Genomic DNA, 26,542 nt, shown 5'->3' with positions numbered 1-26,542 from the left:
GCACACAATTTAGCCCTGGACTGGGCGTCTCCCTTCCAATTCTTTAGCCATAATGCTCGACGAGCTGTATTTGAGAGATTTGCTGATCTAGCCGCCAGGCGGAGAGAGTCTATTGAGGCATCAGATATAAATGCCGCAGCCCCCTTAATCAATGGAATGGAGGCCCGTAACTTCTCTCTGGAGACGCCACTCCTGATATTCTGATCCAGTTGTTCCAGCCAGACCAACATGGAACTACTAGTACATGTAGCTGAAATTGCTGGCTTAAAAGCAGTAACACAGGCTTCCCATGACTTCTTTAGCAGCGCATCAGATTTTCTGTCCATTGGGTCAGACAAAGAACCCGCATCCTCTACTGGCAAAGAAGAGCGGCGAGAGGTAGATGCTACAGCTGCATCAACTTTCGGCACTTTAGCCCAGGTGGCCAAGTCCTCGTCATCAAAGGGGTAGCGTCTCTTACAGGACACTGGCACAAACCCCTTCTGACCTTTACTCCATTCCTTCTTGACCAGGTCCTTTATAGCCTGGTTTACTGGAAATACATGGCCCTTCCTTTGAGAAAGACCCGCGAACATCACCTCCTGCTGGGTTTGGGGTTCTTTAGATTCTGAAACCCCCATAGTACTCCTTACTGACTTAACCAGATTATTTATGCCATCCGTAGGAAAGCAGACAGTCTTCCTCATCTGATGAACCCGATAACTGAGAGACATCTGACTCAACCTCCCCGCTTTCTGCTGACGTGTCGGCTTTAGGCGAGGATGCTCTGCTAACTCTCCTTTCAATATTTATGGATGGACTGCTTCCTTTTAAACTCTGAAGCTTCTCCCGAATCATAAGACGTATTTCGTTCATCTTAACGGACTCTTCCTGCCGCAGTGTGTTCTCTATACAAGCCTGACATAGCTTTTTACTGTAAGAGTCAGGTAAGGGCTCAGTACATATTGCACATTGTTTGTGCTTGGTCTTCCCAGTCCTCTTCGCCTATTAAGACATAAGGAGGGGAACCGCATAAGCTTCCATCGAGCTATACAAAAACACTCACCCCGAAGTATACTTGTATACCGGGTCTCGGCTCCTTTGCTCGGCCTGGGGTGTGCTATGGGACGATCTCCTTCCTGACTTGTCAGTGGAGTCGCCTTTAGATAATCCACTGCCTCTTTTTCTAACAGTGACACTGGGTGCAACCACCTCCTCCACAGGGCGCTCACAGACCTCCTCATGGGACGACATGCTGACGCACCCTCTGCACAGCTGCGCTGTAATTTATGGCACCGGAGAGCACACACACACACACACACCTTCCCCCTTTTTTTTTTTTTTTTTTACCTATTTCATTAGGCTTTAGTCTTTGCGTCCACCGCAGCTGCATTCAATGGCGTCCACACAGGAAACGCCAGTCTGACCCCGCGCCCCCGGAAGTTCAAAGAACTACTTCCGGGACGCCGACCATACCGCACATGTGCGACAACTTTCTCCATGCGGCCGAATCCACCGCCATGGAGGAGGAAGGTGCTCCGTTGCTATCCGCACACCGGAGACAATGCTGATGCCCACAAGATATTATCGAGGGGCAAGCCCACAATGCAGGTACTCACCGGCCGTGCCGTTCTGCCATCCGCGGTGGAGCGCTACAACCTTCTCCCAGCAGGGAGACTGTTGCCTCTGAACATCCATTCTGATGCGATCAGAAGAGGGGGGAGCCAGCAGGAACCTTCCCCCGTCTCTGACACTCGCTCTGGAGCCCCTGCCGCTCAGCAGAGACGTACAGGCGGCAATCCAGACGAGCTTTCCTCTTCCATAACTTCCAGAGATTCTCTCTGAGGGTTTCCCATCTAGGAACAGGAAACCAACTGAGGAGCGAGGGGGGTGCCGCCCCTTTTATCTCTCTGTAGGTTTCCTGTTCCTAGGGGCGGATCCCCTCTCTCGTGGGTGCTGTCGTGGCGAATAGAAAATAGGTATTACCAGAAAAATAACCCAATTGGGCATGATTAGTCATTGGCAGAATAATTAAACTATTGGTTTGCCTTATTCTCTCACCACTTTTACAGAAACACCCATGACGGTCCGTATGCAAAACTATAGTCAAGTCGTGAGTAAAAGTTAATTTGTGAATGATGCAAATTGCTCTTCTGTACAACTGGACATCTGAGTCCAGTGTTGTGCTTAACCCATTCACACCAGAGAGAAGGTATTGCCAGAAAATTAACTCAATTGGGTAATAGCAAAAATAGTAATTGACAAAATAATTAACCTGTTGGCTCTGTATGATTTTCTCACTTCTCCAGAAGGATCCATGATAACTGCATAGGAAAGGTCTATAGGTGAGACAGTAGACATATTGAGTAGAAACCACTGCTGAAAACAATGCAAATACTGTCTGTAGACATCTAGACACACCTGCTGTGTTTAACCCAGGGCTTTCACACCAAGAAAGAACAGGATGATGTCACCCCAAAATTTACTTAGCTGAGCAATAATATGAACTGTGGCTAGTAGAGCGGTCATAATGATTCAATCCAATCCTGACCATTTTAAAAGCCTTCTAGACTATAGAATATGCTAGGTCTTTAGATGAGACAGAAGATGTGAGAGAAGTAAACTTCAGCACAGAAAAAAAAAAACTAAAGGAAATGTAATTATAAATTCCTAAATACCTTTAATTAGCAAATCACTCATTTTGTTGAAAGAGGTAATTAATTGCAAGAGAATTAAAATGTCCAATGACTTATTCTTACAGAAATGTACCCTAGAATGTCAATGGAACCAATTCCTCTGAACATGTGCAGAAGAAAGCTCCACTCCCTCTCTCTTCACATGATGGAACATGTGTTCCCAGTGGATATTCTAATACTGGAGATACCAGAGGTGCTGAGGTAAGAAGAGGCTGTCACACTGCTCTCCACCATGTCTATCAGATCGAATAAATTAACTTGGGAAAAGGGGAAAAAGGATTTTCTCAGTGCTCACCAGAGTACCACAGGACCACGGGTGCCAGGTTCAATGTGGCTGGAGTCCACTTGTAAATGCAGGCAAAGAGGAAAATCCAGCAACAGGTGATTTCCATAAAAATACAAATTTAGTCTTTTTATGTAACTTTTTACAAGCAATGGATTAAATAAAAAGACTAAATTTGTATTTTTATGGAAATCACCTGGTGCTGGATTTTCCTCTCTGCCCGCTATCAGACATAATACTGGAGATACCAGGAGTGCTGTGGTAAGAAGAGGCTGCTCATACTGCTGTCCACCCTATCTTATCGGATACTGGAGATACAAGGAGTGTTGAGGAAAAAGAAGCTGCACACATTTCTGTCCACCCTGTCTATCCAATCTAATGCTGGAGATACCAGAAGTGCTGTGGTCAGAAGAGGCAGCTGACACTGCTGTCCACCCTGTCTGTCTTATTATTATTTATATAGCACCATTAATTCTATGGTGCTGTACATGAGAAGGGGTTACATCAAAATACAAATATCACTTACAGTAAACAAAACTAACAATGAAAGACTGGTACAGAGGGAAGAGGACCCTGCCCTTGCGGGCTTACATTCTACAGGATTATCGGGAAGGAGACAGTAGGTCGAGGGTTGCAGTAGCTCCGATGGTGTTGAGGTGGCCGTGTGGTCATTACAGGATGTAAGCTTCTTTGAAGAGGTGGGTTTTCAGGTTTCTCTTGAAGGATCCAAATGTGGTAGATAACCGGACGTGTTGGGGCACAGAACTCCAGAGGATGGGGGATATTTGGGAGAAGTCTTGAAGGCGATTGGGTGAGGAGTGAATAAGCGTGGAGGAGACAAGGAGGTCTTGGGAGGAACGGAGATTACGTGAGGGAAGATAGTGAGAGATTAGTTTGGAAATATACGGAGGAGAAAGGTTATGGATGGCTTTGTAGGTCAGTGTTAGTAGTTTAAACTGGATACGCTGGGAAATTGGGAGCCAGTGAAGGGATTTGCAAAGAGGGGAAGCAGGAGTGAGATTATTTAGTCAGGCAGCAGAGTTAAGGACGGACTGGAGAGGTGCGAGAGTGCTAGAAGGTAGGCCACAGAGGAGGATGTTGCAGTAGTCGAGGCGGGAGATGGTTAGGGCATGCACGAGCATTTTGATAGAGGGTTGAGGAAAGGACGGATTCTGGAAATATTTTTGAGCTGGAGGTGACAGGAGGTGGTGAGAGATTGTATGTGCGGTTTGAAGGACAGGGCAGAGTCAAGGGTTACTCCGCAGCAGCGGATTTGGGGGACAGGGGAAAGTTTGGTTTTATTTATTCTGATAGATCAGGTAGGGAAGATTTGCGATATGGAGGAAAGATAATTAGTTCAGATTTGTCCACATTGAGCTTGAGGAAGCGAGAGAAGGAGGATATGGCTGATAGACACTCTAGGTTTTTGGAGAGCAGAAAGGTGACATCTGGGCCAGAGAGGTAGATCTGAGTGTCATCAGCATATAGATGGTACTGGAAGCCATATGACCTTCTGAGTTGTCCCAGGCCGAGTATATAGGCCTGGGCCGAGATTCTATGAGCTGTCCCAGGCCAAAAGTGTAAATGGAGAAGAGCAGGGGCCCTAGAACTGAACCTTGCGGACTCCGACAGATAGGGGGCGAGGTGAGGAGGTGGTGTGTGAATGAGAGACGCTGAATGTTCGATCAGTTAGGTATGACGAGATCCAGGATAGGGCCAAGTCTGTGATGCCAAGGGATGAGAGGGTCTGTAGTAATAGGGAATGGTCCACTGTGTCAAAGGCAGAGGACAGATCCAGGAGGAGGATAGAAAAGTGTTGCTTGCTCTTGGCAGTTAAGAGGTCATTGGTGACCTTAGTTAGGGCAGTTTCAGTGGAGTGGTGTGACCAGAAGCCTGATTGTAAGCGGTCGAAAAGGGAGCAGGTAGTTGGGAGGACAGTTCAAGATAGACGTGTTGTTCCAGTAGTTTTGAGACATAGGGGAGAAGTGATATAGGGCGATAGCTAGATACACAGGATGGGACAAGAGAGGGCTTTTTGAGGATAGGTGTGATTGAGGCATGTTTAAAGCTTAAGGGGAAAACACCAGTTGTTAGTGATAGGTTGAAGAGATGGGTTAGAGTTGGGATGAAGACTGTGGCGAGGTTTGGGATGAAGTGGGAAGGGATCGGGTCAAGTGCACAGGTGGTGAGATGCGATCTTGAGAGTAGAGTGGAGAGTCGATCTTCTGTAATGGTGGGGAAGTTGGTTTTGGAGGTGGACGGCTGGGTAGTTGGGAGGTAGGGCTCTGGGGGTTGTCGACTAAAACTGTCTCTGATGTTCTCAATCTTCTGCTTGAGAAATGAGGCAAAGTCTTCAGCTGAGATGAATGGGGAGGGAGGAGGTGCTGGGGGACGGAGGAGAGAGTTAAAGGTGTTGAATAACTGTTTAGGGTTGTGAGACAGGGAGGATATGAGAGATGAGAAGTAGGTTTGTTTAGCTGTTGCGATTGTGGTCTTGAAAGTAGTGAGGGACTGTTTGAATGCGATAAAGTGCTCGTTGGAGTGGGATCTTTTCCATCTCCGCTCTGCAGCCCTGGAAGCTCGCCTCAGTTCTTTGGTCAGGCTGGTGTGCCAGGGCTGTCTGTTGATTTTGCGAGCTTTGGTATGTGTGAGAGGGGCAAGAGATTCCAAAGCTACAGCTATAGTGGTGTTATATAGAGTGGCAGCGTCATCCGCATTGTGTAGGGAACTTATGTCTGTAAGAGGGTGGAGAGATTCAGAGTGAATGTAGATCAAGGTGTTTAAGATTTCTGCAAGGGTGTGCAAGTTTGTGGGGTGGGGATTTAAGACAAGGAGTGGAGAAGGAAGAGAATGTGAGTAGATTGTGGTCAGAAAGTGGAAGAGGTGAGTTAGAGAGGTTAGATAGGGAGCAGAGGCGGGTGAAGATGAGGTCCAATGTGTGACCATCTTTGTGAATGGCTGCAGAAGACCATTGAGTGAGGCTGAAGGAGGAAGTGAGAGATAGAAGTTTAGTGGCAGCTGAGAGGGAAGTGTCAATGGGTATGTTGAAGTCGCCCATGATGATAGTGGGCAATGAAATCATCTTGCGAATGCGTTTTCTTCCAACGCCGTTCTGCAATTCTGGATACTTGCCAAAGCTTTTTAGTGATGTTATTGTGCCAGGGTTGTCTAATGATTTGTCGCACTCTGCTATGCATGACAGGGGCGACCGTGTCAATAGCTGATGCAAGAGTGGCATTGTAGAAAGCAGTGGCAGTGTCTGTGTCATGGAGTAAGGATATGGATGCTGGTGGTAGGATAGAGTCAGAGAGTGTGTGGGTGTCTAGGTGTGTGAGGTTCCTGCATTGGTGTGCATGTTGCTGGACATGGGTGACAGGTGAGGAGGACAGGGTCAGTGAGTAGATGGTGGTCAGATAGAGGGAAAGGGGAGGTTGTGAAGTTAGATAGGGAGCAGAAACGGGTGAAGACCAGGTCTAATGTGTGTCCTTCTGCGTGAGTGGCTGAGGAGGACCACTGAGTAAGTCCAAAAGATGAAGTGAGGGACAGGAGTTTGGAGGCTGCTGACTGGTGGGTGCCAATGGGGATGTTGAAGTCTCCCATGATAATGGTGGGAATGTCAGCAGAGAGAATGTGAAGGAGCCAGGTGGAGAATTGGTCAATAAAGGCAGTGGTCGGGCCCGGAGGTCGGTATATGACAGCCATTTGGAGGTTGTAGGGGGAGTAGATGTGGACAGTGTGGACTTCAAAAGAAGGGAGGATAAGGGAGGGTAGAGGTGGGATTGGGTTAAAAGTACAGTTGGAAGAAAGGAGAAGGCCCCCTCATTCACCATGTTTGTTGCCAGGGCAATGAGTGTGGGTGAAGTGGAGGCCACAGTACCATAGTGCAGCAGGGGAGGCTGTGTCAGAGGATGTCAGCCATGTTTTGGTGATGCCCAGAAAGAAAATATTACGAGAGGTAAAGAGGTCGTGAATCACATGTTTATTGCAGATGGAGCGGGCATTCCATAGTGATCCAGAGAGAGTGTGCAAGGGGGTGGGCATCATGGGCATGGATTTGAGGTGGGCAAGATTTCGGGTCTTTATATTGGGTTGGGAGCGATAGGATGGGGTAGTAATGGGAGGTATGAGCTGTGGGGTCCAGGATTGGGAGATATGTCGCCAGCAGTGAGGACAAGTAGAGAGTGACAGAGCAAGTGGGAGAAGGAGAGTGAGAGGATTGTTTTGTTTATTAGAAGAGATCTGAGGTTGAGTAGCAGGTCAGTGGAGGTCAGGTGGGGAGGCAAGAGGGAAGGAGAGATTATTACTTGGTTAGAGGGTGCTGGGGTTTGGCGATAGAGAAGGAGACTGAGGGGTAATGGAGCCAAAACTGTTAGAGGGAATGTCAGCATGATGAGAGTAAGTGTGGTGGAAAGGGAAAGAAGTTTAGTTCATTTATTAACAGTGGTTAGTCTTACCTTCTGTACACTTCTGGCTCATTTATGGCATATTTCTGATGTTATCCTTTTAGAGACATCCTACTAGAGTCAGAGCACGGTCCAGACAGACCTGTGTCTCTGAATTTATAACAAGCTAAGTGCACATGAAATAGACCAGGTGTGATCAGGAGGGAGGGGCAGCAGGAAGACTGGTCACAGACACAGGAAGGTATTAATTAGAAGTCAGAAGGGAAAATGCAAGGGGAAATAGATCCAAATGGAAAGATAAAGCCAACTGTGTATTGGCATCAAGGAATTAAAACGAGAAAACATGCAGGGGAATAAAAAAAAAAAAAAAAAAGTAATAGCAGCCAGCGGACATACCAGGAATAGCAGGGTGAGGAAGATCAGGAAAGTTGGGTGATGGTGATGGTATTGGGGTTGCAGCCAGCGAACATACCAGGAATAGCAGGGTGAGGAATATCAGGAAAGTTGGGTGATGGTGATGGGATTGGAGCCAGCGGACATAACAGGAATAGCAGGGTGAAGATCTGGAAAGTTGGGTGATGGGATTGGGGTTGCAGCCAGCAGACATACCAGGAATAGCAGGGTGAGGAAGATCAGGAAAGTTGGATGATGGTGATGGGATTGGGGTTGCTGCCAGCGGACATACCTGAGGATGAAGCAGATCGATTGTCAGATTGATAGCAATAACGAAGCATAGTAATAATAATGAAGCATCTATAGTAGGGGGTTATTTTTCTCGCATATTTCTGATGTTATCCTTTTAGACATCCTTCTAGAGACAGACCACTTATCTGATACTGGAAATACCAGGAGTGCTGAGGTAAAAAAAGGCTGCTCACACTGCTGTCCACCCAGTCTATCTGATCTAATACTGGATATACCAGGGGTGCTGAGGTAAGTAGAATCTGCCCAAACTGCTGTCCACCCTGTATATCCAATCTAATACTGGAGATACCAGGAGTGCTGAGGTAAGAAGAGGCTGCTCATACTGCTGTCCACCATATCTATATGATCTGATATTGGAGATACCAGGAGTGCTGAAGTAATGAGAGCTGCTCACACTGCTGTCAACCTTGTCTATCTGATCTAGTACTGAAGAAACCAGGGGTGCTGAGGTAAGAAGAGGCTGCTCACACTACTGTCCATGCTGTCTATCTGATCTAATACTGGAGATACCAGAGGTGCTGAGGTAAGAAAAGGCTGCTCACACTGCTGTCCACCCTGTCTATCTGATCTAATACTGGAGATACTAGGAGTTCTGCGGTCAGAAGAGCCTGCTCAAACTTATGTCCACCCTGTCTATCTTATCTGATACTGGAGATACCAGGAGTGCTGAGATCAGAAGAGGCAGCTCACACTGCTGTCCACCCTGTCTATCTTATCTGATAATGGAGATACCAGGAGTGAGGAAAAAAGAGGCTGCTCACACTGTTTCCACCTTGTCTATCTGATCTAATACTGGAGAAACCAGGGATGCTGAGGTAAGAATAGGCTGCACACACTACTGTCCATGCTGTCTATCTGATCTAATACTGGAGATACCAGAGGTGCTGAGGTAAGAAAAGGCTGCTCACACTGCTGCCCACCCTGTCTATATGATCAAATACAGAAACCACCAGGAGTGCTGAGGTAAGAAGAGGTTACTCACACTACTATCCACCCTGTCTATCTGATCTGATATTGGAGATACAGGTAGTGCTGAAGTAACAAGAGGCTTCTCACACTGCTGTCCACACTGTCTATCTGATATGATACTAGAGATACCCGGGGGGCTGAGGTAAGAAGAGGCTGCTCAGACTGCTGGTCTTCCTGTATCTGATCTGATGCGGTCCACCCTGTCTTTCTGCTCTAATAGTGGATATATTTAACATTATTTTAGTTCTTTATTTTTATTTTTCTACCAGAATAAGATTTCAGTTTATTTTTCAAAGGAATTGTACAGATTATGGGTGATGTTAAAGGTGGAAAAAGTTCTGAAATTCTTCTTCTTGGTATGATTTTTTTATGTGACAAAAAACCTAACATTATAACAGGGGTGTATAGTCTTCTTTTATCCACTGTATATGATATAGATGTTTCAAGGGGTTGTTCAGGACTACCCCCTTACGTTAGGTCATTCATATTAAATTGAGGAAAGGTGGGGTCTGTTACTCTCCCCACAGGGTTTTAAAAGGGTAAGGCCCGATAGGTAGCAACAAATCCCCTTTTATTGCTTACTATACATACACACGTGGTCAAAATTGTTGGTCTGGCAAAAGTATTAATAAATAAAAGATCTATAAAAATGAACAAATGAAAATCAGACATTGCTTTTCAACCATGCTTCCACAGAATTAAAAAAAAATAAAACTCATGAAATAGGCCTGGACAGAAATGATGGTACCCCTATCACTAAAATCAAATGATTCCTGTAACTGTCAATGAGACTTCTGCACCTCTCGACAGGTATTTTGGCCCACTCAAGAGCAAACTGCTCCAGCTGTCTCATGTTTGAAGGTTGCCTTTTCCAGGCGGCATGTTTCGGCTCTTTCCAAAGATGCTCAATTCTTCTCATTCTTGGGTGTTTTTAGCTGTGTATTTTGGGTCATTATCCAGTTGCAAGACCCATGACCTGCAGCTGAGACCAAGCTTTCTGACACTGGGCAGCACATTTATCTCTAAAATCCCTTGATAGTCTTGAGATTTTATTCTACCCTGCAAAGATTCTAGACACCCTGTGCCAGATGCAGCAAAGCAGCCACAGAACATAACAGAGCCTCCTCCATGTTTCACAGTAGGGACAGTGTTCTTTTCTTGATATGCTTCATTTTTCCATCTGTGAACATAGAGCTCATGTGCTTTGAGAAAAAGTTACATTTTTGTCTCATCTGTCCATAGGACATTCTCCCATAAGCTTTGTGGCTTGTCAACATGTAATTTGGCAAATTCCAGTCTGGCTTTTTTCAGATATTTTTTCAACAATGGTGTCCTCCTTGGTCATCTCCCATGGAGTCCACTTTGGCTCATACAACGATGGATGGTGCGATCTGACACTGATGTTCATTGAGCTTGAAGTTTTCCTTTAATCTGTTTAGAAGTTTTTCTGGGCTCTTTTGTTACCATTCGTATTATCTGTCCCTTTGATTTATCATCAATTTTCCTCCTGTGGTCACATCCAGGAAGGTTGGCTACAGTCCCATGGATCTTACATTTCGGAATAATATGTGCAACTGTAGTCACAGGAACATCAAGCTGCTTGGGGATGGTCTTATAACTTTTACCTTTAACATGTTTGTCTATAATTTTCTTTCTAATCTCCTGAGACAACTCTTTCCTTCATTTCCTCTGGTCCATGTTGAGTGTGATACACACTAAGTCAACAAACAGCACAGTGAGTATCTGTAGCCCTATATACAAGAGCCCACTCACTGATTCCAAGATTGTAGATACCTGTGATGCTAGTTAGTGGACATACCTTTATTTAACTTGTCCCTTCTGTCACATATTTTCAGCGGTACCATCATTTCTGTTCAGGCCTAAGTCATGTGTTTTATTTTTTTTTCAATTCTGCGGAAGCATGGTTGACTAGCAATGTCTGACTTTAATTTGTTCATTTTAATAGATCTTTTATTTATTATTACTTTTGTCAGTTATTTCTGTGACCATTGTGGGTTTTTCTGTCATTAAACGAGGGGTACCAACAATTTTGACCACGTGTGTAACTCTGTATGCTTCATAGTGGCTTTGCTTGGAATGACAACTCATTACATTACTCATTCATATAATATGACTAAGCTGCAGTAGCATGCACAGCCACAATCATAAGTATGGAGCTATGCATAGAAAAAAGAGAATTGCAGCATTCGCGACTACTTCAAGTGGATTTTGGGAGCCAAGAGTTGGACCTTCACTGTTCTAACATCAATAGCCTATCACCATATTTAGAGTTCCAGACCAATGAGAATTTCATTAATGATAAGTCAATTTTTTTAGCAGGTCCCCAATGTTGTGGTAATCAGTGTGAGAGTTTGCCAGCGCACCTTCCGTGTAGCTACAGGGTCAGGCAAGTACAGCGTTTTGTAGTTTTGTGCAGTGGACTTTCTTTTAACTGGGCATATTGACATGGGTTTTCTGTTTTGGGCAGTTTATAGCTAAAAAAAATAATATTCTCATAGCTACTCAAAGGGATTAAAATCAACTTATCAAAAGTTATTGATGATGTCTGAAGGCAAAAAATAAGTTTCAGACCATGAATGTCTCCTAAGACAATATTTAGTACTGCAATAGTGTAGGAAGATGGACCGGGCCGATGATGCTTATCTCGTGCCGCTTCTGGAACTATCGGTGCTGTCACCATTGTTGCTGGGGGGGGGAAGAGCTTTCCAACCCGGACTGACCTTTGAACTCAACTGTAGATGGCATGTCAGGGATAAAAGGGACGGTGCGCAGGAAAGTGGAACACTTGGCGGGAAGACATAGCACGCAGCAGAAGAAGGTTGGCTCACTCTCCGTGGGGCTATGCGATAGTGCAGTCCCATGATGCAGCACCACAGACCTTACCCACACTGACCATGAGGGACATAAATATGTGTGTCCGTTCACCCCGACGACCGAAGCTCTGACCCGCATTGTTCCGCCGTCTGCCGTGAGTGCGCAGCCTAAATCTGACCTGGCAGATTGTCGAGAACCGGTTAGCTTCATCCCCGCCACATCACTGTTCGGAGACATCTTCCGGTGGTGTCAGAGACTGCTTCACTTTGTGGACATTGCCGTGGTAACCCGTTACCTCGCCTTAGGGAACCAGGATATGCCATTTCTGTCCTGAGACAGTCCATCACCTTTCAAGAACAGGCCAGAGACTTCACGTGTCACCTTGGGATTTCAAGCTTCCACATCCCGGAAACCATCAGACTGATAAGTTTACCTGTTTCATAACCGTTTGTTCCTACCCTGACACAACATCCAGTTTTACTTTCCCCTTAACCCTTTTTCTTCCTGCGTGGAGTAACCCTTGTAATAATCCCTTTAACTCTTGTCCTGCTTCCTGCTCGTCACTGCATCCCGCGTTCCTGCTATCTTACCATACAATGATAAATATACATATATTGTACATATCTATGTAATACAGTCAAGTTAAAACGGTTGGCATAAGTTCTGAAGAGGCCTACATGTCTCCAGGTGGTCACACAGCCGAGTTCGCCGGGCCTCTCATGTGAATTGTCTGATGCCGAAGCAGATGTGAACTTCGAGAGAAGGACTTTCCACATTCAGCACAAGTGAACGGTCTTTCTCCCGTGTGGACCTTCTGATGTCTCACCAGATGTGAACTGTGACCAAAGCATTTGCCGCATTCTGTGCAGAGATACGGCTTCTCACCGGTGTGGACCCTCTGGTGGATGATGAGGTTTGAGCTGCTGATAAACCTTTTACCACAATCATTACAGCCATACGGCCGCTCTCCTGTGTGGACCCTTTGGTGCATGACCAAGTAAGACCCACTTAAGAAGCTTTTTAAGCAAGTTTTGCAAGTATGGGGCCTTTCTCCCGTATGGGTCCGTCTGTGGACAATCAGGCTAGCATTTTGGGTGAAGTTCTTTCCACACTCTTTGCATACGTAAGCTTTTGGTTCTGTCCGAGTCTGTTTGGTTATAATTTTGTCTGATACATATGTGACATGTTTCCTGTGTCTAAGGCGGCTGCCACCATTTTTTCCTGTTTGATGTCTAGTAGGAGTCAAACTCATATTATGTTTGACTGAGTTTCTTTCCTCCATATGGGAGTCTTTGTGCACAAGGAATTCTGCCTGTTCCTCAAAGCAGTCACCACATTCGCCACATGTGTACACTTTGGACGTTATACTGCTCTGGTCCTCCACAGCCTCCGAGCTGTCATCTTGCTCCTCAGTGAATGCTAGATCTTCCATATTTGCTGTGCTTTCTCCAGGGATGGACTCCTCAGTTAAACCAGCTGTTAATTTGTCCTGTTTCTTACAGGTTCTGGATGAAGATCTCCTTGTATCTGTAATTGACAGGCTTGGAGAACGGCATCCATCGTCTTCATCTTTGAGATCCCCTGGCACAAATATACAAATAGTTCATATTTTACAAATTTTAGAAAAAAAATTGAACATGATTTATGTAAACTTTTTTTCCTATTCCCCATGTTACAAGTGCTATAGTTTATAACATTTACTGCTCACTATGCTGAAAATGCAGAAATTATAGGAACCAGAGTGATCACACAATCCATGCAATTACCGATTCCTACTTCTTCATTGCTTCAGCTGCAATTTAAACAAATGGGGCTCAATACACTAAAATGATTAACTGAAAAGGTATGTCTTAACCCCTTCATGACCGGAGCTTTTTTTATTTTGCGTTTTCGTTTTTCGCTCCCCTCCTTTTCTAGGTTCACTAAATGATAAAACTGACCTGCCAGTATGATTCTCCAGGTCATTACGAGTTCATAGACACCAAAAATGTCTATGCTCTTTTTTATCTAAGTGGTGAAAAAAATTGCAAACTTTGTTAAAAAAAATAATTAAAAAAAAATTGTGCAATATTCCGATACCCGTAGCGTCTCCATTTTTCGTGATCTTAGGTTGAGTGAGTGCTTATTTTTTCCACGCTGAGTTAACGTTTTTAATGATACCATTTTGGTGCATATGCGATCTTTTGATCGCCCGTTATTGCATTTTAATGCAATGTCCCGGCGACCAAAAAAACGTAATTTTGGCGTTTAGCGATCAGGTTAATGCTTTTTTTATTGACAGATCGGGCAATTCTGAACGTGGCGATACCAAATATGTGTAGGTTTGATTTTATTTTTATTGTTTTATTTTGAATGGGGTGAAAGGGGAGTGATTTGAACTTTTTTATTTTTTTTTATATTTTTAAACACTTTTTTTTAACTTTTGCATGCTTCAATAGTCTCCATAGGAGACTAGAAGCTGCTGCAACTCAGTCGGCTCTGCTACATAGAGGCAATGTTCAGATTGCCTCTATCTAGTAGAATTGCCGAGTTGCTATAAGCGCGGACTAAGGCTACGTTCACATTAGCGTTGCGCCGCCGTGCGTCGGCGACGCAACGTGCGACGCACGCTAAAACGCACGCAAACGCGCGCAAAAACGCGCGCGTTTTGCGACGCGTGCGTCGTTTTCCGACGAAAATCGGACGCACAGAAAATGCTACATGTAGCGTTTCCTTGCGTCCGACGCTAGCGTCGGAAACGACGCACGTGGCGAAAAACGCCACCAAAACGACGCACGCGTCCCCTATGTTAAACATAGGGGCGCGTCGCCGCTGCGTCGCCGCTGCGTCGCCGGCGCAACAGCGACGCACATTGGCGGAACGCCAATGTGAACGTAGCCTAATGGGTGGCGCTTACAGCAATCCAGCACTGACAACCGTAGAGGTCTCATGCCGATGAACCGATGACCCCCGATCACATGGGTCACCGATGCGCGTATTTCCAGCCTGATGGCCGGAAGCGCAATTTAAATGCAGCTGTCAGAGTTTGACAGCGGCATTTAACTAGTTAATAGTTAACAGCTGACATGTCCCCGGAAAGATGTGGGCTCACCGCTGGAGCCCATATCAAAGGGAGGGATACTGACATCGGCGCACTAATACGTCTGATGTCAGTAAGGGGTTAATCTGCAATGGACTTGCCCGGAAAATAGCACCCATTGTCTTTACCTTCGCACCTCCCTGCTACAATCAAAATGATATTAGTAAATTTACAACTTTAAAAAAAAAAAAAATTGTTCATTCCCTACAGAGGGAAAAATAAGTATTTGATACACTGCCGATTTTGCAAGTTTTCCCACCTACAAAGAATGGAGAGGTCTGTAATTATTATCGAGAGACAGAATCTAAAAATAAAAAACAGAAAAACACATTGTATGATTTTTACATAATTAATTTGCATTTTATTGCATATGCAAATTGCCTCTTCTGAGAAAAAGAGGACTTAACTCTATAGCGCCACCTGTTGGAAGTAGCGATCCTACAAGTCACAATCAACCCTTTAACGATTCATGCAATATGACTTAGGATAAAAGCCAAATCAGTATCTCAATTCACAGACACGGTGTTTCGGGCTGTTAGCCAAATCAGTTCTCATGCTTCGGACTGACGAAGGCTAGGTATGTCACTCTCCATAAGGAGAAACATTACATTTTATTGCATGAGATAAGTATTTGATCACCTACCAACAAGCAGGAATTCTGGCTCTCAGAGACTTGATATTTTTTTTTTCAAGAAGACCTCCTACTCTGCACTCATTACCTACAATTACTCATTATTAACTGCAACTGTTTGCACTTGTCACCTGTATAAAAGACCCTGTTCAAACAATCACATTCCAATCTCTCCATCATGGCCATGACCAAAGAGCTGTCTAAGGACACCAGGGATAAAATTGTAGACCTGCAGAAGCAAGGGATGTGCTATTGTCACACTGGGTGAGGAAAAAGTATGTGCACAACTATGGGGAGAGGGAGGGAGGAGCCCAAAACTAGGGAAGTGGGGAGTGGAGACCCCTAGGTAGATCTAAAATCACCATGTCTGCCCTAAGCATCCCTATCTAGGTTCTGCACCTACCGCCGAGCAGGAACCCAATTCCTGCCTGACCCTAGTGATAGGCCCTGGTTGGGGAGATGGGGTTGTCACTAGTCAGTCCCCACTACAACTAATGACAGAGAGGGTAGACAAACAAGGGGAACCCGTAGCTTGAGAAGACCAACGAGATGCCATGCCAGCAATCCTCCAAGAGTCTTCTGAGAATGTACTAAGTTAGTACTTTCAACTAGACAGAGACAAGTGAGCAATAACACCAGCAACATTCTGCAGATGCTGAATTAATTAAACCTTCAGCAAGGTGACTAATTAGCAGCAGAAGGTGGAGGTAACCATTGGGTCCTAAAGGGAGAAGGATATCGCTCCTCAGCAGAGATACAAAAATCAAAAAGGTGCTTGAGCTAATCGAAAAGACCTTCTATAGCCGGATCCAGAATGAGTGTCAGCCACCCCTGACACACCCGTGACACTCACCCATAAGCCCAAATGCTAAATGGGCACATTTCCAGGTTCCTTGCCATGGAAATGTTGTCATTTAGGCTCTTAGACACAGAGGATTTCCGCCGACTCATGGCGGCAGCCATTCCTCAGTACTCGGTCCCCACCCATCACTTTTTCTCCCGGTGCGGTGTCCCCGCCTTGTATCAGCATGTGTCCAGGAATAGAGATGAGCGAATTTTCTCGGGTTCCCTCTCATTCGGCAAGCTATAGCACTTGCCGAATAAGCTGCAGAAGGAATCCAGCTGATCGGCGCAGCAGCTGCATGTGTCGTGGCTGTGTCACAGTCATGACACATGCATGAAGAGCCTGTTTGTTGGGCTCTCCATGCATGTGTCGTGACTGTCACAAAGCTGTGACACATGCAGCTGCGCCGCCGATCAGCTGCCACAATCCACGAAGCCGGGTTTCCTCTGCATCTTATTCGGCAAGCGCTATAGCTTGCCCAATAAGAGGGAACCCGAGAAAATTCACTCATCTCTATCCAGGAACATCACCAACGCACTTACTGGCATTGACCATTTGACGGCTGACAAGCGCTTGTGACCAGAGACGCTACTTTTCCCTGAGGGCACACTGGGTGAACTTAGTGGAGGCTGGGTCTGAGCCACACCCTGGAACGGTGCATGTACTTGCGATGTCAAGTATTGCTGGCCCTACTTCTATTGGGGTTTCCTCTACCTACTACAGCAGTTCCTGCACCTCCTACTGCTCCTAATCATCCTCTATCTCCGATGTGGTATCTCAGAGCACATCAGCCGGAAGCTGCAGACTCTGCAGAACTGCCTCAGTGAAGCAACAGGCTTGGGTGAAGCTAATTTGTCTAGGAGACAAACCGCACACAGCGGCAGAGTTAATCCTCCAAGAGTCTTCTGAGAAAGCACTAACCGACTGTTAGTTATGCCAACTAGCAACATACTGCAGAATCTGAATTAATTAAATCTTCAGCAAGGTGTCTAATTAAAAGCAGAAGGTTGAGGTAACAGTTGGGTCCTAAAAGGAGAAGGGATTTCGCTACACAGCAGAGATACAAAAATAAAGAAGGTGCTTGAGCTAATCGTAATGACCTTCTGCAGCCAGATTCAGGATGACTGTCAGTTACCCCTGACACACGCGCGACAGCTACAGGACAATAGGCAAGCAGGTAGGTAAGAAGGCAACAACTGTTGGCACAATTATTAGAAAATTGAAAAAACATAAGATAACTGTCAATCTTCCTCTGTCTGGGGCCTCCATGCATGATCTCACTTCATGGGGTAAGTATGATTGTGAGAAAGGTTAGTAATCAGCCCAGAACTACACGGGAGGACCTGGTTAATGACCTGAAGAGAGCTGGAACCACAGTCTCAAACATTACTATTAGTAACACACTACGCCGTGATGGACTAAAATCTTGCAAGGCACACAAGGTCCCCCTACTAACACCAGTACATGTCCCGTTTGAAGTTTGCCAATGTCTATCTAGAGGATTCAGAGAAGCCAAGGGAGAATGTCATGTGGTCAGATGAGACGAAAATGGAACTTTTTGGTATCAACTCCACTAGCCGTGTTTGGAGGAAAAAGAGGGATGAGTACAATCCCAAGAACTCCATCTCAACAGTGAAGCATGGTGGGGAAATATCATACTTTGAGGGTACTTTTCTGCAAAGGGGACATGACGACTGCAACAAATTGAAGAGAAGATGGATGAGGTCATGTATCGTGAGATTTTTGAGAACATCCTCCTTTTATTCAAAAGAGCATTGAAGATGGGTCATGGCTGGGTCTTCTAGCATGACAATGACCCAAAACACGCAGCCAGGGCAACTAAGAAGTGGCTCCGTAAGAAGCATTTCAGGGTTCTGGAGTGGCCTAGCCAGTTTCCAGACCTGAATCCAATAGAAAATCTTCGGAGGAAGCTGAAACTCAATGTTCCCCAACGACAGCCTCAAAACCTGAAACAATACAGATAATAAATAGGCAGTGTAAGCATTTTATACCTTGTGGGCATAAAAGGACAAGAAATAGGAAAAACGCAATGTGGCTAAACAAAGAAGTAGGAGGGGCAATTAAGAGTAAAAAGAAAGCATTTAACCAACCAAAGCAGGATGGCACCGTTAAAGCTCTAAAAACTATAGGGAGAAAAATACTTTATCTAAAAAACTAACTAAAGCTGCCAAAAAGGTAATGGAGAAGCACATTGCTAAGGAGAGTAAAACTAATCTCAAACTGCTCTACAACGATATCAATAGTAAATGAATCAAAAGTGAAAGTGTAGGCCCCTTAAAAAATTATGAGTAAAGAATGGTTGTAGATGACGAGGAAAAAGCTAATATATTAAACACCCTCTTTTCCACGGTATTCACGGTGGAAAATAAAATGCTAGGTGAAATGCCAAGAGACAAAGAAAGCCCAATATTAAGGGTCACCAATCTAACCCAAGAAGAGGGCTGAAATCGGCTAAGTAATGTAATAGATAAACCATTATTTCTTATCTTTAGGGACTCTATAGTGACGGGGTCTGTTCCGCAGGACTGGCGCATAGCAAATGTGGTACCAATATTCAAAAAGGGCTCTAAAAGTGAACCTGAAAATTATAGGCCAGTAAGTCTAACCTCTATTGTTGGTAAAATATTTGAAGGGTTTCTGAGGGATGTTATTCTGGATTATCTCAATGAGAATAACTGTTTAACTCCATCTCATCATGGGATTATGAGGAATCGTTCCTGTCAAACCAATCTAATCAGTTTTTATGAAGAGGTAAGCTACAGATTGGACCAAGGTGAGTTATTGAACGTGGTATATCTTGATTTTTCGAAAGCGTTTGATACCGTGCCACACAAGAGGTTGGTACACAAAATGAGAATGCTGGGTCTGGGGGAAAATGTGTGTAAATGGGTAAGTAACTGGCTTAGTGATAGAAAGGAGAGGGTGGTTATAAATGGTACTAGATTGTGGCCCGATTCTAACGCATCGGGTATTCTAGAATATGCATGTCCCCGTAGTATATGGACAATGATGATTCCAGAATTCGCGGCAGACTGTGCCCGTCGCTGATTGGTCGAGGCAACCTTTATGACATCATCGTCGCCATGGCAACCATTATGACATCTACGTCAATACTGTGCCCGTCGCTGATTCAGAAACGTGAGATGTCTACGTCCTTTATGACATCATCGTCGCTGTGCCCGTTGCTGATTGGTCGAGGCCTGGCGGCCTCGACCAATCAGAGAGCCGGGATTTCCAGGACAGACAGACAGACAGACAGACGGAAAAACCCTTAGACAATTATATATATAGATATTCTCTAACTGGGTCGCTTTGACCAGTGGGGTACCGCAGGGGTCGGTGTTGGGACCTATGATGATACAAAACTATTTAAAGCAGTCAATACAAGAGAAGATAGTATTCTGCAACAGATGGATCTGGATAAGTTGGAAACTTGGGCTGAAAGGTGGCAGATGCAGTTTAATAATGATAAATGTAAGGTTATACATATCATATAAGGTAATCAATATCACCATTACACACTGAACGGGAAACCACTGGGTAAATCTGACATGGAGAAGGACTTAGGGATCCTACTTAATGATAAACATACCTGGAGCAGCCAGTGCCAGGCAGCGGCTGCCAAGGCAAGCAGGATAATGGGGTGCATTAACCCCTTTCTGACATCAGACGTACTATCCCGTCAAGGTGGGGTGGGCCCCTATGACCACCGATGGGATAGTACGTCATACGCGATCAGCCGCGCTCACGCTGGGAGCGCGGCCGATCGCGACCGGGTGTCAGCTGCCTATCGCAGCTGACATCCGGCACTATGTGCCAGGAGCGGTCACAGACCGCTCCCGGCACATTAACCCCCGGCACACCGTGATCAAACATGATCGCGAGGTGTCGGCGGTACAGGGAAGCATCGCGCAGGGAGGGGGCTCCCTGCGTGCTTCCCTGAGCCCCCCACAGCAACGCGATGTGATCGCGATGCTGCGAGGGTCTCCGTACCTCCCTCCCTGCTCCAGGCCCGGATCCAAGATGGCCGCGGCATCCGGGTCCTGCAGGGAGGGAGGTGGCTTCACAGAGCCTGTGCTGTGCACACTGTCAAATCACCGATCTGTGATGTCCCCCCACTGGGACAAAGTAAAAAAGTTTAAAAAAATTTTTCCAAATGTGTAAAAAAAAAAAATAAAAAAAAATATTCCTAAATAATGAAAAAAAAAAAAATATTATTCCCATAAATACATTTCTTTATCTAAATAAAAAAAACAAAACAATAAAAGTACACATATTTAGTATCGCCGCGTCCGTAACGGCCCGACCTATAAAACTGGCCCACTAGTTAACCCCTTCATTAAACACCGTAAGAAAAAAAAAAACGCAAAAAACCGCTTTATTATCATACCGCCGAACATAAAGTAGAATAACGCGATCAAAAAGACAAATATAAATAACCATGGTACCGCTGAAAACGTCATCTTGTCCCGCAAAAAACGAGCCACCATACAGCATCATCAGCAAAAAAATAAAAAAGTTATAGTCCTGAGAATAAAGCGATGCAAAAATAATTATTTTTTCTATAAAATAGTTTTTATCGTATAAAAGCGCCAAAACATAAAAAAATTATATAAATGAGGTATTGCTGTAATCGTACTGACCCGAAGAATAAAACTGCTTTATCAATTTTACCAAACGCGGAACAATATAAACGCCTCCCCCAAAAGAAATTCATGAATAGCTGGTTTTTGGTCATCCTGCCTCACAAAAATCGGAATAAAAAGCGATCGAAAAATGTCACGTGCCCGAAAATGTTACCAATAAAAACGTCAACTCGTCCCGCAAAAAACAAGACCTCACATGACTCTGTGGACCAAAATCTGGAAAAATTATAGCTCTCAAAATGTGGTAACGCAAAAAATATTTTTTGCAATAAAAAGCGTCTTTCAGTGTGTGACGGCTGCCAATCTTAAAATCCGCTAAAAACCCCGCTATAAAAGTAAATCAAACCCCCCTTCATCACCCCCTTAGTTAGGAAAAAATTAAAAAATTAAAAAAATGTATTTATTTCCATTCTCCCATTAGGGCTAGGGTTAGGGCTAGGGTTATGGCTAGGGATAGGGCAAGGGTTAAGATTACATTTACAGTTGGGAAAAGGGTTGGGATTAGGGTTAGGGGTGTGGTTAGGGTTACTGTTGGGATTAGGGTTAGGGGTGTGTTTGGATTTGGGTTTCAGTTATAATTGGGGGGCTTCCACTGTTCAGGCACATCAAGGGCTCTCCAAACGCGACATGGCGTCTGATCTCAATTCCAGCCAATTCTGCGTTGAAAAAGTAAAACAGTGCTTCTTCCCTTCCGAGCTCTCCCGTGCGCCCAAACAGGCGTTTACCCCAACATATGCAGTATCAGTGTACTCAGGACAAATAGGACAACAACTTTTTGGGTCGAATTTCTCCTCTTACACCTGGGAAAATACAAAAATAGGGGCTAAAATATAATTTTTGGAGGAAAGTTTTTTTTTTTTTTATTTTCACGGCTCAGCGTTACAAACTGTAGTGAAACACTTGAGGGTTCAAAGCTCTCACAACACATCTAGATAAGTTCCTTAGGGGGTCTACTTTCCAAAATGGTGTCACTTGTGGGGGTTTCTAATGTTTAGGTACATTAGGGGCTCTGCAAACGCAATGTGACACCTGCAGACCATTCCATCTAAGTCTGCATTCCAAATGGAGCTTCTTCCCTTCCGAGCCCTCCCATGCGCCCAAACGGTGGTTCCCCCCCCACATATGGGGTATCAGCGCACTCAGGACAAATTGTACAACATTTGGGGTCCAATTTTTTTCTCTTACCCTTGGGAAAATAAAAAATTGGGGGCGAAAAGATAATTTTTGTGAAAAAATATGATTTTTTTATTTTTACGGTTCTGCATTATAAACTTCTGTAAAGCACTTGGTGGGTCAAAGTGCTCACCACACCTCTAGATAAGTTCCTTAGGGGGTCTACTTTCCAAAATGGTGTCACTTGTGAGGGGTTTCAATGTTTAGGCACATCAGGGGCTCTCCAAACGCAACATGGCGTCCCATCTCGATTCCAGTCAATTTTACATTGAAAAGTCAAATTGTGCTCCTTCACTTCCGAGCTCTGTCATGCGCCCAAACAGTGATTTACCCCCACATATGGGGTATCGGCATACTCAGGACAAATTGTACAACAGCTTTTGGGGTCCATTTTCTCCTGTTACCCTTGGTAAAATAAAACAAATTGGAGCTGAAGTAAAAATTTTTGTGAAAAAAAGTTAAATGTTCATTTCTATTTAAACATTCCAAAAATTCCTGTGAAACACCTGAAGGGTTAATAAACTTCTTGAATGTGGTTTTGAGCACCTTGAGGGGTGCAGTTTTTAGAATGGTGTCACACTTGGGTATTTTCTATCATATAGACCATTCAAAATGACTTCAAATGAGATGTGGTCCCTAAAAAAAATGGTGTTGTAAAAATGAGAAATTGCTGGTCAACTTTTAACCCTTATAACTCCCTAACAAAAATTTTTTTGTGCTGATGTAAAGTAGACATGTGGGAAATGTTACTTATTAAGTATTTTGTGTGACATATCTCTGTGATTTAATTGCATAAAAATTCAAAGTTGGAAAATTGCGGAATTTTCGCCAAATTTCCGTTTTTTTCACAAATAAACGCAGGTACTATCAAATAATTTTTACCACTATCATGAAGTACAATATGTCACGAGAAAATGTCAGGATCACTGGGATCCGTTGAAGCTTTCCAGAGTTATAACCTCATAAAGGGACAGTGGTCAGAATTGTAAAAATTGGCCCGGTCATTAACGTGCAAACCTCCCTTGGGGGTAAAGGGGTTAAAAGAGGTCTGGATACACATGATGAGAGCATTATACTGCCTCTGTGCAAATCTCTGGTTAGACCGCACATGGAGTACTGTGTACAGTTTTGGGCACCGGTGCTCAGGAAGGATATAATGGAACTAGAGCAAGTACAAATGAGGGCAACAAAATTAATAAAGGGGATGGGGGAACTACAATACACAGAGAGATTAGCAAAACTAGGATTATTTATTCTAGAAAAAAGACGACTGAGGGGTGATCTAAAAACCATGTATAAGTACTGTATATAAGGGGGCAATACAAAGATCTCTCCGAGGATCTGTATATACAAAGGAATGTGACGGTCACAAGGGGGCATGCTCTGCGTCTGGAGGAGAGAAGGTTTTTCCACCAACAAAGAAGAGGATTCTTTACTGTTAGGGCAGTGAGAATCTGGAATTCTTTGCCTGAGGAGGTGGTGATGGCGAACTCAGTCGAGGGGTTCAAGAGAGGCCTGGATGTCTTCCTGGAGCGTAACAATATTGTATCTTACCGTGATTAGGATCTTTAGAAGGACGTAGATCTGGGGATTTATTCTGACGGAATATAGGCTGAACTGGATGGACAAATGTCTTTTTTGGCCTTGCTAACTATGTTACTATGTTAAGATCTGTATGGAGGAGTGGGCCAAAATCCCTGCTGCAGTATGTGCAAACTTGGTCAAGAACTACAGGAAACGTCTGACCTCTGTAATTGCAAAGAAAGTTTCTGCACCAAATATTAAGTCTTGCATTTCTGTTGTATCAAATACTTATTTCATGCAATAAAATGCTATTTAATTATCCAAAAATCATACAATGTGATTGTCATGGGTGTGTCAGAGGCTGCAGACCGTTGCTCTGCATGTGACTGCAGAAAGTCTCAGCAGTTTGCTTAGCAGACTTATTCCTGGTCCTTCTGACTCTAGGACCCAGTGGCAGCCTTCCCCTGGCTCTAGTTGATACACCTGGACCGGGGTGTTTATAACTCCCAGTTTGCTGCTGGGAGTTGTCAGCGATATTTCCATTTCCCCGTTGAGGCTTGGAGCCATAGCAGTTGGCTATCGTCCTTTTTGGTGTTTGGACGAAGTCTGTGTTTCTCTCTGAGCCTACTCAAGCTAAGTGTTCCCCTTGCTTGTGTATCCCATCTGTCTTTATTTATAGTGGGGATAGACCAGCGTCACCCAGTCCTTCCCTAAGCAGGGATTAATGCTAGGGTCAGGCAGGGTTTAGGTATTCTGCTTGGCGATAGGTGCAGAACCTATATAGGGATGTTTAGGGTGACGTTAGATGTGCCTAACGGTCTTCACTCCCCCTTTCCCTAGTGTTGGGTTCCCTTCCCCTTATCCCTTTGTGTTGCTCTTTGTCTTTCCTACACTATGAGTGACAGTGAATTTCTGGATTTTATTTTTAGATTCTGTCTCTCACAGGTGAAGTGTACCTACGATAAAAATTACAGACCTCTCCATTCTTTGCTGGTGGGAAAACTTGCAAATTCGGCAGTATATCAAATACTTCCTTTCCCCACTGTATAGGAAGACCATTCTCCTATTTCCTAAGTTTCCTGTGCTCTAATTTATAGCCTTTACTGCTCACTGTTCTGAAGATGCAGCGGTTATAGGAACTGGAGTGATCATACACTCACTGCAATCACTGATCGCCTACTTCCTCCATCTGGCCTCCACTGAAATATTAACAATAGGGACTGAAGATAACACACTTAAATAGTTAAATGAAAAACTATGCCGCTTTCAAATTTATGTTATCTCTGAGTGCTTCATTATTGTTAATATCTCTGTTTGAAGTCTGTGAACTGAAACATTATCCTATCCAAACCAATGTAGATCTATTCGTGCAGTAGAGATGTTGAAAATGGAGATGAAGTGTTTGCGGTGTACTTCTATACCTGAGAGGGTTTGGGCATTCCTTTTTCTTTTATGTGTGTACAGGTCGCTGCTCACACACAACTCTTCTCCGCGATTTATTTTGGGCACAGTCTCTGGTTTCACGTACAGGTAACCTAAAAAAAAAAGATGAAACATGTGAAGACACATATATAAAAATATTGCCCGTACCTGGATATCCCATGACTCATGGGCTGAAGGGGGGGGTTTAAAGCCCAAAAGTGGGCATTCCTAGGTTGTTCAGCGATAAAACCAATCCCACTGGCAAGTTCCTTAGTGTGGTTCAAGATTAACCAGTTTTGGGCTTAAACTTGGCTTTTTATTTTTTTCACCCCTCTATAAGCAATTTTCTATAAGTTCAGTTTCTGATTGTAAGAGGAATATCTTCTGTACATAGCACACAAAAACAAGAGTTTATTCCCCCTATAGTCTTTCTTACATAGATGGAAAATCATTACATAACAGAACTGAACAGTGTAGATGTGGATCCAGCACTGGGGTGAGATAACATATTTGCTAGATGCAGCAGCAGTGTTTCTGCATGTTTGTGCCTCTGCCTCGCTCTTTATGTGCAGCTTCTCCCTCCTCCTCCCCTCCTTCCTCTATAGACTTTTATAGGCAGTAGCTGTAACCTGATCTCTCAGTAAGCTGGAGAACTGAGCAATGCAGATGTGGATCCAGCACTGAGGTGAGATAAAATACTTGCTAGATGCAACAGCAGTGTTTCTGCATGTTTGTGCTTCTGCCTTGCTCTTTATGTGCAGCTGCTACCTCCTCTTCCCTGCTCTTTAGACCTGTGTGCAGCAACTACAATTTCATCTCTCAGTGAGCTGATAATCTATCTTTAGCGCTATAATTCTGTTGATGTTTTTTTATCTTTGAATTGATTCAGTGATCTGTATGATCAGTGGCAAAAAAAACAGATTTATCTGTAATAAGGTTTATTTTAATGTTTTTTTTAAATTAAAAATAATGGTTAATCTTTTATAATAAATTATAGGATATAAAATCTTATAAGGAAATGTTAAAAAATGGACGCACATCAACCACAGCATAATACCGTTAGTCTGGTGTCAATGGGACCTCATTTTTGTTTTTGTTTTTTTAGACCAGTGATTGGTAAGGGGTGTTCTTACTTTATTAAAATCTTCACAATGAGATGCGCATGATAGTTCATCTTAGCTTCTATGGAAATTGCGGCGGCAATTTGAGGGTCACGGTGAGACCAAATTCACTCAAATTGTGCTGCAGGGTAGCAATGTGGCCCCATGATGTGTAGCCATAGTCTTAAATAGGACATATTACTCTTTGGGAAACTTCATGAGACAAAAAGGA

General features: G+C 44.1%; 1 protein-coding gene across 1 annotated transcript in view; it reads right to left on the bottom strand.

Moving 5' to 3' along the window:
- Window positions 1-8,206: 8,206 nt before the first annotated feature.
- LOC138637806 (zinc finger protein 662-like) overlaps window positions 8,207-26,542 on the bottom strand; it is a 37,525-nt gene continuing 19,189 nt past the window's right edge. Inside the window, exons 4-5 of the mRNA XM_069726732.1 lie at window positions 25,210-25,323; window positions 8,207-13,451 (exon numbers count right to left, since the gene is read on the bottom strand). Coding sequence (XP_069582833.1) covers window positions 12,562-13,451; window positions 25,210-25,323 — 1,004 coding nt within the window. The 3' untranslated portion in view covers window positions 8,207-12,561. The remainder of the gene's footprint in view (window positions 13,452-25,209; window positions 25,324-26,542) is intronic.

The sequence above is a fragment of the Ranitomeya imitator genome, chromosome 1, assembly GCF_032444005.1.
Source record: "Ranitomeya imitator isolate aRanImi1 chromosome 1, aRanImi1.pri, whole genome shotgun sequence".
NCBI lineage: Eukaryota > Metazoa > Chordata > Amphibia > Anura > Dendrobatidae > Ranitomeya > Ranitomeya imitator.
The sequence above is the reverse complement of the archived record's forward strand: the minus strand, read 5'-3'. Positions and strand labels throughout refer to the sequence as shown.